Raw genomic sequence first — 11,538 nt, forward strand, 5'->3', positions numbered from 1 at the left:
CAGAGAGCGGTGGTTGCGTTTGGTGCCTTGAGCTGGAATCCTCCCTGAGAAGAGCAGCTCAAGGAGATGTCGGACTTCTTGCTAAACTAGTGTTATTTATTACATTTGTTAGATGCTTTATACAGAAAGCAACGAGAATGAAATAAAATGCAAACAGGCAAGTTTAGAGACAAGCCAGATTCAAAACATGGCTTATGCCAAAGAATCAAGGGGAGTGTCGTTAGTAATAGGGGCTGAGGGTTTTTAGGAGGGCCCCTTCACAGAGCTGGAAATCCCCTGCACTGTTAACAAACTACACTTCCCAGAATTCTTTGGAGGAAGCCATGACTGTTGAAAGTGACATAAGAACACATTGAATATTATTTTAAAAAAATATTTTTTATTGGTTTTAGAAATATTTTCATGCATGACATCATATAAACAAAGATAAATACAACATTTGGCTTCATAAGCCCGTGACTTCCCTCCTCCCTGGCCAATGGCTTTCAAACCTGTTCTCTATATACCCATTTTCCTATATTTCTTAAATCATAATCATTTTAACCTTGCAAAACTTCCAGTAACCCTACTAGCGATGTTAGTTCTTTACAGTTGTCTTTCAAATAGAACATAAATTTATTCCAGTCTTTCAGAAAAGTCTGATCCTTACGGTTCCGAAATTTTCCCATCAGTTTTGCCAATTCGGCGTAGTCCAGTAATTTCATCTGCCACTCTTCTTTCGTTGGTAAATCTTCCTATTTCCATCTTTGGGGTAATAATATGCTCACTGCAGTTGTTGCATATAAGAACAGTGTTTTATCCTACTTATGTATTTCTCTACCTACTATACCTAATAGGAAGGCTTCTGGTTTTTTTGTAAATGTATATTTCTACTTTGAATATTTAGAAGGCTTGAGGAAAGCAGTGCAAGGCAAGAAGGGGCTAAATATACTTTCTTTTTCTTTTTCTTTAATTAATTTTTTATTAGTTTTCACATTTCTATATATCTTTACATTAACCATTTCACATATCCAAAAATAAAAATAAATAAAAGGTTCCTTTGAACCATCAGACTTCCCACCCTCCCTCCATGGGTTCTTACTATAATACAAAATTATCTTCATCCTTTTAAATTATCCAACTACTAATTGTTCCATTAAGAAAAAACATACAATAAATTTCAGATTACGAGCGTCTTTACATTCCTGCCAGTGGTTTTAAATGTTTACAGTGGTCCTTTAGATAGTGTAAAAATTTATTCCAGTCTTTTTCAAATACTTGATCTTCCTGGTTTCGGATCTTTCCTGTCAATTTCGCCATCTCCGCATAGTTCATCAGTTTCATCTACCATTCTTCTTTCGATGGTACCTCTTCTTTTTTTCAATTGTGGGCTAGCAATACTCTCGCAGGTGTTGTTGTATACATAAATAGTCGTTTACCTTCTCTAGGTATCTCTTCATCTACTATACCTAACAAAAAGGCCTCTCATTTTTAAAATAAATGTCTTTTTAAACATTTTCTTTAATTCATTGTAAATCATCTCCCAGAACCCCCTTACTTTATTACAAGCCCACCACATATGGTTAAAAAATACCTTCCTTCTCCTTACATTTCCAACATAATTTCAAACTCACCTTATACATCTTTGCAATTTTACTTGGTGTAAGGTACCAACGATACATCATTTTCATATAATTTTCTTTCAACAAACAGCATGCAGGGAAGTTGATTTCTTCTCTCCATTGCTTCTCCCAATATTTCTTTTCAACATGATTCCCAAAATCCCTAGCCCAATGTATCATTACGGCTTTAACTTCCTCATCCTTTGTATGCCATTTCAACAATAATTTGTACATTTTCGATAATACTTTCACATTATTGTGCAACAGGTCTATTTCAAACCTTTGATCTTATTGTATCAAACCCATTTTTTTTATCTGTCTTAAAAATATCATTTACCTGGTGGTATTATAACCAATACGTCATAAATTCTTTTACGTCTTCAATTTTTCCCCAGTTTTAACTGGTCTTCTGCCTCCATTAACAAATCCCTATAGGTGGCCCAATTTCTTTTCATATTTAACCTTTTTAACTGAAATCACTTCCAAGGGTGAGAGCCACCAAGGTGTTTTCCGTTCCAGTAAGTTTTTATATCTATTCCATACCTTTCTTATTATGCGGTTCAGGAATCCTTTGCATACTTTTACTTTCTCATACCATAAATATGCATGCCACCCAAATCTGTTGTCATAACTTTCCTGATCTAGTAAATTCGTATTTTTCAACAATATCCAATCCCGTAGCAAGCAAAGACACAAAACCTCATAATATAAGATCTGGCAGGGAGAAGCCACCTCTTATTTTTAAGTTATATATATATAAAACTTATATTTTATTCTTGGCTTCTTCCCTTTCCAGATAAATCTAGATGCTACTTTTTGCCGTTCCCTGAAGTGTCCCACCCTGCTCACCACAGGGATTGAATGAAATAAAAACAACATTCTCAGAAGCACATTTATTTTCACAGCAGAAATCCTTCCCCAAAATGATAATTTCATCCATCCCCACACCTCCAAATCCCTCTTTATTTCTTTTCACATAGGTATGTAATTGTCATTAAATATATAATTTTGGCAGTTAACTATACCCCTAAATATTTGGTCTTTGGGATTTATATCTGTGATCTGTTGAAACTTTTCTTTCAATTGTACAGTCATATTTTTTGATCAACATTTTCATTTTTACTTTATTAAGTCTGGAACCAGCTACTTGTCCAAATTCCTGAATTCTTTCCAGTTCTTTTGGTACACTGGATAAAGGATATTCTACTGTTATTACTAAATTGTCTGTAAAGGCTTTCAATTTATATTCTTTCTGCCCCACCCTGATTCCTTTTACACCTTCATCTGATCTTATAGCTCTCACCAGAGCTTCTAAAACAGTAATAAATAATAATGGTGACAGAGAACATCTCTGTCTCATTCCCTTTGTAACTTCACATTTTTCAGTTATAACATTATTAACAATCAGCATGGCTTTCTGTTCAGAGTATATAGCCCCTAGACCTGTAAGGAAGGATTGCCCTACATCCATCATCTCTAAGTTCTTTTTCATAAAATTCCAGGAAATATTGTCAAAGACCTTTTCTGCATCAATAAAACATCAATGCTGCTTGCTTATCATTCCTGGTCTCCAAATATTCTATTACGTCTATTATATGCCTTATATTATCTTTCATTTGTTGACCAGGAAGAAAACCCGCTTGATCATCACGAATAATGCCTTTTAATACATCTTTTAATTTATTTGCTAATATTTTGGTAAAAAGTTTATAATCATTGTTCAGTAGTGAAATCGGCCTGTAATTTTCAACCAGAAGTAGATCAGTGTCTTGTTTTGGAATTAATGAAATGTAGGCATCCTTCCATGAATTTGGTAGTTTTCCTTTATTCATTATATTATTCATAACATCCTTCAATGGTAACGCCAGCTGATCATTTAGTTTTTTTAATAATATTTCGCCGTAAGTTCATCTGGGCCTGGCAATTTGCCTAATTTGGAATGTCCTACTGCTGATTGTACCTCCACCATTGTAACTGGTGCATTCAACTGATCCTTCTTTTCTTTTGGAATCTTTGGTAGTTTATTCTCCTTAGATAGTCCTCAATTTTTTCCTAAGTCTTCTTTTCCAGCCGTATACAAGTCCTGGTAAAATCTCAAAAAAAAATTCCTAAAGGGGCTAAATATCCTTTCAAGCTGCTACTCTGATCAAAATTAGAGTCCTCCGATGCTACTTTAAAAAGTGTGTGTATGTGTGTGTGTGTGTGTGTGTGAGAGAGAGAGAGAGAGAGAGAGAGAGAGAGAAGTAGTGAGAAACTTAGCTTTAAAAAGAGTTTTGGAAAGATGGCTTTATAAGAGGTTTAGACAAATTCATGGGGAATAAGGCTATCCACAGCTACAGAGGCAGTATGCCTCTGAACACAAGTTGATGGGAGTCAGAGGACGGAAGAGCACTGTTGCACTCTGGCCCTGACTTCTTGTTGGGATTTTGTTGGCCACTGTCAGAACAGGATGATAGACCAGAGGGGTCTGTGGGCTGATCCAGCATCCAGATCTCTTGAGCAGCATATCATTTTTTGACTACACTCCCAGGACACATGGGCAGCATGAAGCCAGGGCTTATGCTTGGTCAATAATAATAACAACAACAACAACAACAATAATATTTTTTTATTTATACCCCGCCCTCCCCAGCCAAGGCCAGGCTCAGAGCGGCTTACAAGCAATAATAAAAACAAGATGAATGATTACAACTTAAAAACAAAAATAAAATACAACATTAAAATAATGGAACATTAAAATATTAAAATGTAGCCTCATCGCAGGAGGAGAAGGAAAAGAAAAAAGAAAGAGAGGGAGGGAGGGAATCAAATTGGCTCCAAGCCAAAGGCCAGGCGGAACAACTCTGTCTTACAGGCCCTGCGGAAAGAAATCAGATCCTGCAGGGCCCTGGTCTCATGAGGCAGAGCGTTCCACCAGGCCAGAGCCAGTGTTGAAAAGGCCCTGGCTCTGGTTGAAGCCAGTCTAACTTCCTTAGGGCCTGGGACCACTAGGGTGTTGTCATTTATGGACCTTGAGGCTCTCCGTGGGGCATACCAGGAGAGGCGGTCCCGTAGGTACGAGGGTCCTAGGCCGTGAAGGGCTTTAAAGGTCAAAAGCAGCACCTTAAATCTGACCCTGTACTCCACCGGGAGCCAGTGCAGCTTGAAAAGCACTGGGTGAATATGCTCCCATGGCAGAGACCCCGTGAGGAGCCTCGCTGCAGCATTCTGTACCCGCTGGAGTTTCTGGGACAGCTTCAAGGGCAGCCCCGCGTAGAGCGAATTACAGTAGTCAAGCCTGGAGGTGACCATCGCATGGATCACTGTGGCCAGGTCGGGGCGGGAAAGGTAAGGGACCAACTGCTTGATGCGGCGAAGGTGGAAAAATGTCGCCTTGGATGTTGCTGTAACTTGCGCTTCCATGGAAAGGAGGATTTATTATTATTAAAATGGAAATTCTGCAGATATGCACCTCTCTACCCCCAAAGCTGCAACTTGTATAAATCATGCAAATCAAGGTAACATCGATCCATTTGTTTAATCCTGCTTCTGGTTTTCATGGACAAAAGCAAAGAGCATGGCAGTCAACCTTTGGCCACTGGAAATTCTGCTAAGAGCCTCCTCTGGCTTCTGAGACACCCGTAAACCATTTCAAGTGTTGAAGCTTACTTTTGCATCCTTAAGGGATAGAAACTTTAAATTTTAAAAAGCAAGGGCAAAAGCTGGACTTCTTCAACTAGTACCATACTGTTCAGAGGAAACGCAACCCCACTGCCCAAGTTTAGTCATTATCTGAAGAGTATCCCTACCTCCAGGTCTGGTCCTGACCAGAAGGACGCAGGTATCAACAAGGGTGTCCTGCATGACCTTAAGGTGCTGCTGTGCAATGCCAGGTCAAAGATTCATAAGACCACTGCCATCCATAATTTGATCATGTATGAAGGAGTTGATCTGGCAGGTGCTCTTGCTCCTTCTTGTCTACCAGATTTTTCTTATGCACAGCAGCCCAGAGCATGTGAGGGGTGGTGGTGGTTTGCATTTGATTTTTAGGAAGTCATTAGTTATCATCAGGTGTCCTATTAGGGAGACCCAGTTTTCTGAGTGCATGTCTAGAAATTGGGCAAAAGGAGCAGTACACATTCCTATTGGTGGACCGACCTCCCTGCTGCACCCACTGGCAGAGGAAGAGGAGTGCGGAGGGAGCGCACCGCCCCCGGCAGCGCAATCCTGGTGAGGTGCCATCATGGCTGCCTCCCCACCTGCACTGGGTGCCACGCCCCCGAAGGCAGCACACCACACCCCCAGGACATGTGCCATGCCCCTGCAGGCGGCACGCCACACCCCCGGGATGCATGCCAGCCCCTCCCCTGCCTGCTCTCCGCCCCCCAGTGCTGGAGCATGAAGCTCCGCCACTGGCTGCACCAAGGATTCCCTTCCTGAGTTGCTTTGCGTCGTGACAAATGTTCTCCTGGATACACCAGGAGCACTACCTGGTACAACTAGCTTTCTCTGTAACCCCTTCTGCAGGGAGGTGGGACCGATTCAAATGGTCCTCCCCCACTACTTAATGGATCCAAATGGCTTCCAGAGAGCAATATGGGATGTATTATCCCATGTTGATGGCTTTTTAGCTGATTCCCTGGTGGTCTGCTGGAATGCGGAGTTAACCAGCGATTGCATGGAGCCCAAACAGCCCCGTGGTTTCCCCTGAAGCTGAGGACAATGAAACAATTGCTGAGACAGCTAGAGCGCCTGTGGCAGAAAACACATTCTCAATTGGACCAGACACTGGTTAGAGCTCAATGTTGAGCCTTACCAAGTGGTTATAGTGACACAAAGAGGACCTTCTTTGCTGCCTCTGTTGCATCTGCAGGAAACAGCAGCAGGAGACTCTTTCAGGTGGTTTGCAATCTAACAGAACCACCTCCACCATTGGGGCCTGGTGAGGACCCCAAGATCTCTTGCAATGATTTTGCGAAGTTTTTTGCAGATAAAATCGCTCAGATTTGGAAAGAAGTAGACTGCGTCATGGTAGCAGGGTCAGGGTGGGAAAGTGCCAGAGCTCTGTCTAGTTAGGTTGTATGGGATCAACTTCAACCTGTTACCTCAGAGGACGTGGACAGCTTGCTTAGACAAGTGAAACTGACCACCTGTCTCCTTGATGGGGAGGGGAAGGACCCTCTTGTCATTCGCCCCAGTTCAGCCCTGCTTGTGACACCCTGGTAATTTCCTTTATTTAATTTTTTAATAGTTTTCTTCTTTGTCTGTCACCTCCCCACCTTTCGCTGTGTCACATCTAGCCTTATGAAGAGTTCTGGAGGACATGAATTCTTGCTTGCTATTTTGGGACTTTTTAATGTTGGTCCTGATAGAGGTATTGTCCGACGGTGGGTTTTGGATCTTTTCTTATGGACCCACCTGCTGGCTGGCTTCCTTTGCTTTTTGGGCACACACACAGACGTTGCACATGAATCTGTACTGGAGACTTAGTGATGCACACATGCTGCCCTGTGCACTGGCAAAACACCCCTTCCTACAATTCTCTGTGCCAGGGATGGAGCACCTCCAGATATTGTTGGACTCCTGTTCCTATCATCTCTGCCCATTGGCCATGGCAGTGGGGGTTGGTGGGAGTCAGCGTCCAGCAACATCTGGAGGGCGCACAGGTGTTTTCTACTTGTGGTCTATACAAATGCATCAAGTGGTTTTATTTTTAAAGGGTTCTTGCCATGACCAGGATGCAAAAAAAAATCAAAGCAGGTTGGTGGGCTCTGCTTTATTATTTACCTGCCCTCCACCCTAAGGTTGAACATTAAAAAGCAATACGGAAAACAGTTTAAAACAATTTTTACCATCACAAAATTAAGGTGGGTGCATAGTAGAATGGCTTAGAATTGCTGGCGATGGCTGTCAGCTGAGGGATGGGAGGTGGGTGTGTGAGTTAAGATTTTCATTTTGCTCAAAGTGTGATGATAGTGTTTTGCACTAGCGGCAAGGCTTTGGCTGCCCCGGGGGCCAAATTGCTAAATGCATCTCCCTTCTCTCCTCAGCTTAATGCCGAAGGCTCAGTGGACGAAGTGTTCCAACAGGTCTGCACTCACCTGGATGCCCTGAAGTAAAATCGCAGGCAAGAGCACCTGTTGGTTCTCCACCCTCCCCCTCCCCCACAGCTCCCTCCTCTCTCACTCTCTTCCCCACCACCAGTGAATCTCCGTCCCTGATGCCTCTCCCCCTTCCCACTCAATCTTGCCTCAGATCCTTGCAGAGGAGCCCCCTCTTTGCCTCCCCACGTGAGCCTCTCTAGTCCCCCTCCTCTCGCCTGCTTCATCTCCGATTTCATCTCAGGGGTTGTGACAGCGGAAGTGGTGTTATCCTGTTTTCGTGGAAGGAGCCTCGTTGGAGGAAATTTCAAGGACATTATGTTTGGCTCCCTAACCTTCTCTCCAAAGTAAAGTTCACTTTCATGAGCTGAGATGTTATTTTTTTTATCTTTTACCCCCTTCCCCCCTTCTTCTTCTTTAACAGGAAAAGCTCTCATGTTATGTTCAGAGGTTGATTAAGGGCAGGAAACTGCATGTTTATCCCACTGCAGAGTATCCAGAGAAGGAGATCTTATTTTCTCTGGATGAGTGGCATGTAAAATGAGGCTGCAAAGGGGACGTTCTCTGATCCTAGTAATTCAGTGGAATGTCAGAGAAAAGCTAAGGCTGGGTCATGATCTTTTAAAAACCCAGAGCCTGTTTTGAAAATGCAGCTAGAGTTTCCCCCTATAATGCAGGATAACAGCACCTGTCTGTTGCAAATATAAACACAAATATTAGTCAAAATAACTTGTCACGTGGAAGGTGGAACATAAGAACTTAAAGTGCTTGGCTTGCAACATGTGGCAGTGGATGGTTATAACATGCTTTCTACCCATTGTTTGAGATAACCATCTTTAGTGAAGACCAACACTTTATAATGCTCTGAAATGATTGGCTGATGTTTCTCATCAATGACAGGAGAGGTGCTGCTGATAACTGGGAACCTCTCTCCACCCTTTGAAAATGTAACCCAATAAATCACTTTGTAAAAATATGTAATTAGGGGAAACTGCGTACAAAATGTGTGTATTGGGATAAATCTGCACTAAAATGCTGATGAATTTTTGATGGGGGCTTTAATCTAAAAACTTGCAAACTGATGTGATGTGAAAATGAATTTGCAATGTGGTAGAGGCAGGGAATGAGAACCCAAGAGAACCAAAAGTGGCAGATTTTCCCATCCCTATTTAGTTTACAGATGCACCCTCTGAATGCCGTATTTCTGCTTCTGCAAGGAAAGCTGCTCCACCCCAAGGGAAGAAACCCCTGTGATTTTTATGTGGTTACTTGATATCAGGGCTTTTTTTTCAGCCAGAACTTACCAGAACTCAGTTCCAGCACCTCTCAGATGGGCACCATTGCCATTCTAAGAGAACATGTTGAGTTCCAGCACCTCTTTTTCTAGAAAAATAGCACTGCTTGTGCCATAGCACGGCAAGGTGGCATAGAGGAAGGGGGTGTGGTGATGTCCACCAACTGTGACTTAAAGGACTTTTGCCCAGGCCCATGATGAAAATTGGCACAAATTTCCCCATACACACATGTATACGGATAGACACTTCTGGGAAATTAAGTTGGTTAGCTTGGTAACCTGCTACTCTATGAGCAAAACTTTTTTTTTTTTAGTTTTAAAGGTGGGGATGTGGACAGGGGACCCACTGCCTGGGGTTTGGGGACCCCTGGGCCATCTCCTATCAATGCCCCTGCCCAGAAACACAACCAGAAATAAGAGACCCAGTTTTTCAGTGCATGAAAGGTGGTCCTTTTTCTCTAGTACAATGGGAGGCTTTTAACGGCTTCGTGGGCTGCAAGTGAGATCCTTGTGACCAAATGCCCCTCAGTTCCCCACTCTCCAGACTGTATACCTAGAAAGCAGCATATCACGAGGGAAAACTTTGTTCTGTGTACAATGGGGGTTGGAGGTCAAGCAGGATTCCTTCAAGTAAGCCCCCACCTAGACTCTGAAGTGGTATATCTCCAGTTGGAGACTGCTGGGCTTCTAAAAACATAATCACAGAAAAATTAAGGGGATCTTGTGTTACCCATCCCAACAGAAAACTAATTTGCAGTGAGATTTCTTCCCTTGAAAGAAGGAGACAAACAGGCATGTAAACTTTCATTCTAGAGTGGGCTATGAAAGGAGGTGGCTGGAGGCCAGGCAACCCCTTGCCCCCATTTCATCCCTTACCACTTCATTCCCTTAGCAGCCATAAACTACAGATTGACAGCTTCTATGTGCCTTTTTCTTTGGTCTGCTGATGAAAATATTTTAGTAGGAGCCCATCTCTGCCAGTCTCCCTTATTTCTCTGTCTCTGTGGATCAGGAATGGGGGACTTGCTGGAGCCCAGCTCTCATCAGCCCCAGGCAACAAGGATGATGGGACTAGTAGTCCAGCAGTATCTAGAGAGCCACAGGTTTCCTGTGTGAGCTGTAGGGAGACTTTGAATCCAGAGTTCTTCAGCCTTGGGCCCCCAATATGGCTGGATTGCAGCTCCCATCTGCCCCAGCCAGCTTTCACCCATGGTCAGGGATTATGGGAGTTGTAGTTAAACAACATTTGGGGACCTAAGGTTGAAGAGCATGGCTCTATGTCACAGGTGGAGCCTCTGGCCATCTTTATATTACTGAACTACAACTTCCGATATCCCTGCCCATTGGCAATTTGGCCTGGGCTGATTGAGAGTTTGAGTCCATCTGGAGGGTTGAAGGCCTCCCATCCCCGCTCCCTATGCTTTAGGGAGAGAGAGATTTGGGAGTGGGGAGGGGTGGGACACAACCGAAGCCCGGGATGGTGTACCTGAACTCGGGTGGGATTTTGTAATGTGAACACTGTGCCTCATTTTCTTTCTCTCTGATTACTGGAGCACTCCAAACTCACAGATAGCATTTCGCATGCACCCTGATGCGTTATAACGGTATCCAGTTCTTTTGTACAATGATTTCTAATATTTATATAAGTGGGGAGAGGGGGGAAGCCCCCCTGCATCCCACCCAGAGTCTTAAAGGCCCTCTGTCCGCAGGCCTAATGTCCGAATGTATTTATCATATCATTATTAAAGAGTAAAAAACATGGCAACCATGTAATGTGTGTGCGCGCATTATGTCATCACCAACCTTTCTGGCATTTCCTCTCTTGGTTGGAACTACTGGCCACAAAGGCTCTGTTCTCCCCCCACCGCCAGACGCAGTCTGCCTCTGAACACCCGCTGAATCACAGGTGGAGACTGCCCTGTTTGGCACAGGCCCTGCTTGTGAGCGTCCCTTAATGGGTATCTGAGGAGACATCATAGAAGCATCTAAAGGGATGAATGGTGTTGAAGAAAGTGGGCATTTTCCTCCTAATACCGGGCCTCCAGGACCTCCAGTGAAGCTGTAATCTTGGGAGATTCGGGACACAAAATGAAGCACTTCTTCACACAGTGCATAAAAGTATGGAATTTGTGGTGATGGCCACCAACTTGGATGGCTTTAAAGAAGGATTAGACAAATTCATGGAGGATAAGGCTATTAGCGGTTACTAGCCATGGTGACTATCTTCTCTCTCCACTGCAATATGTCTCTGAATCCCACTTGCTGTGGTATTCAGGGGGTGAAAGTACAGTTGCGCTCGGGTCCTACTTTCAGGCTTCCCATTGCAGCATCAGTTTGGCTACTGTGAGAACGGGATGCTGGCTGGATGCGCCCTTTGCCTGATCCAGCAGGCCTCCTCACCAGTGTGGTGTAGTGGTTAAGAGCAGTAGTCTCGTAACCTGGTGAACCGGGTTCGCGTCTCCGCTCCTCCACATGCAGCTGCTGGGTGACCTTGGGCCAGTCACACTTCTCTGAAGTCTCTCAGCCCCACTCACCTCACAGAGTGTTTGTTGTGGGGGAGGAA

The 11,538-nt window shown here is 43.5% G+C and overlaps 1 protein-coding gene across 3 annotated transcripts in view; it reads left to right on the forward strand.

Moving 5' to 3' along the window:
• Nucleotides 1-9,280, forward strand: part of AK1 (adenylate kinase 1) — a 56,384-nt gene extending 47,104 nt beyond the window's left edge. For all 3 annotated transcript variants that reach the window (XM_082208934.1, XM_082208936.1, XM_082208935.1), the window contains one exon: nucleotides 7,631-9,280. In XM_082208934.1, coding sequence (XP_082065060.1) covers nucleotides 7,631-7,699 — 69 coding nt within the window. In that variant the 3' untranslated portion in view covers nucleotides 7,700-9,280. The remainder of the gene's footprint in view (nucleotides 1-7,630) is intronic.
• The last annotated feature ends 2,258 nt before the right edge of the window (nucleotides 9,281-11,538 follow it).

Source organism: Podarcis vaucheri (genome assembly GCF_965113315.1).
Source record: "Podarcis vaucheri genome assembly, chromosome: Z".
Taxonomy (NCBI): domain Eukaryota; kingdom Metazoa; phylum Chordata; class Lepidosauria; order Squamata; family Lacertidae; genus Podarcis; species Podarcis vaucheri.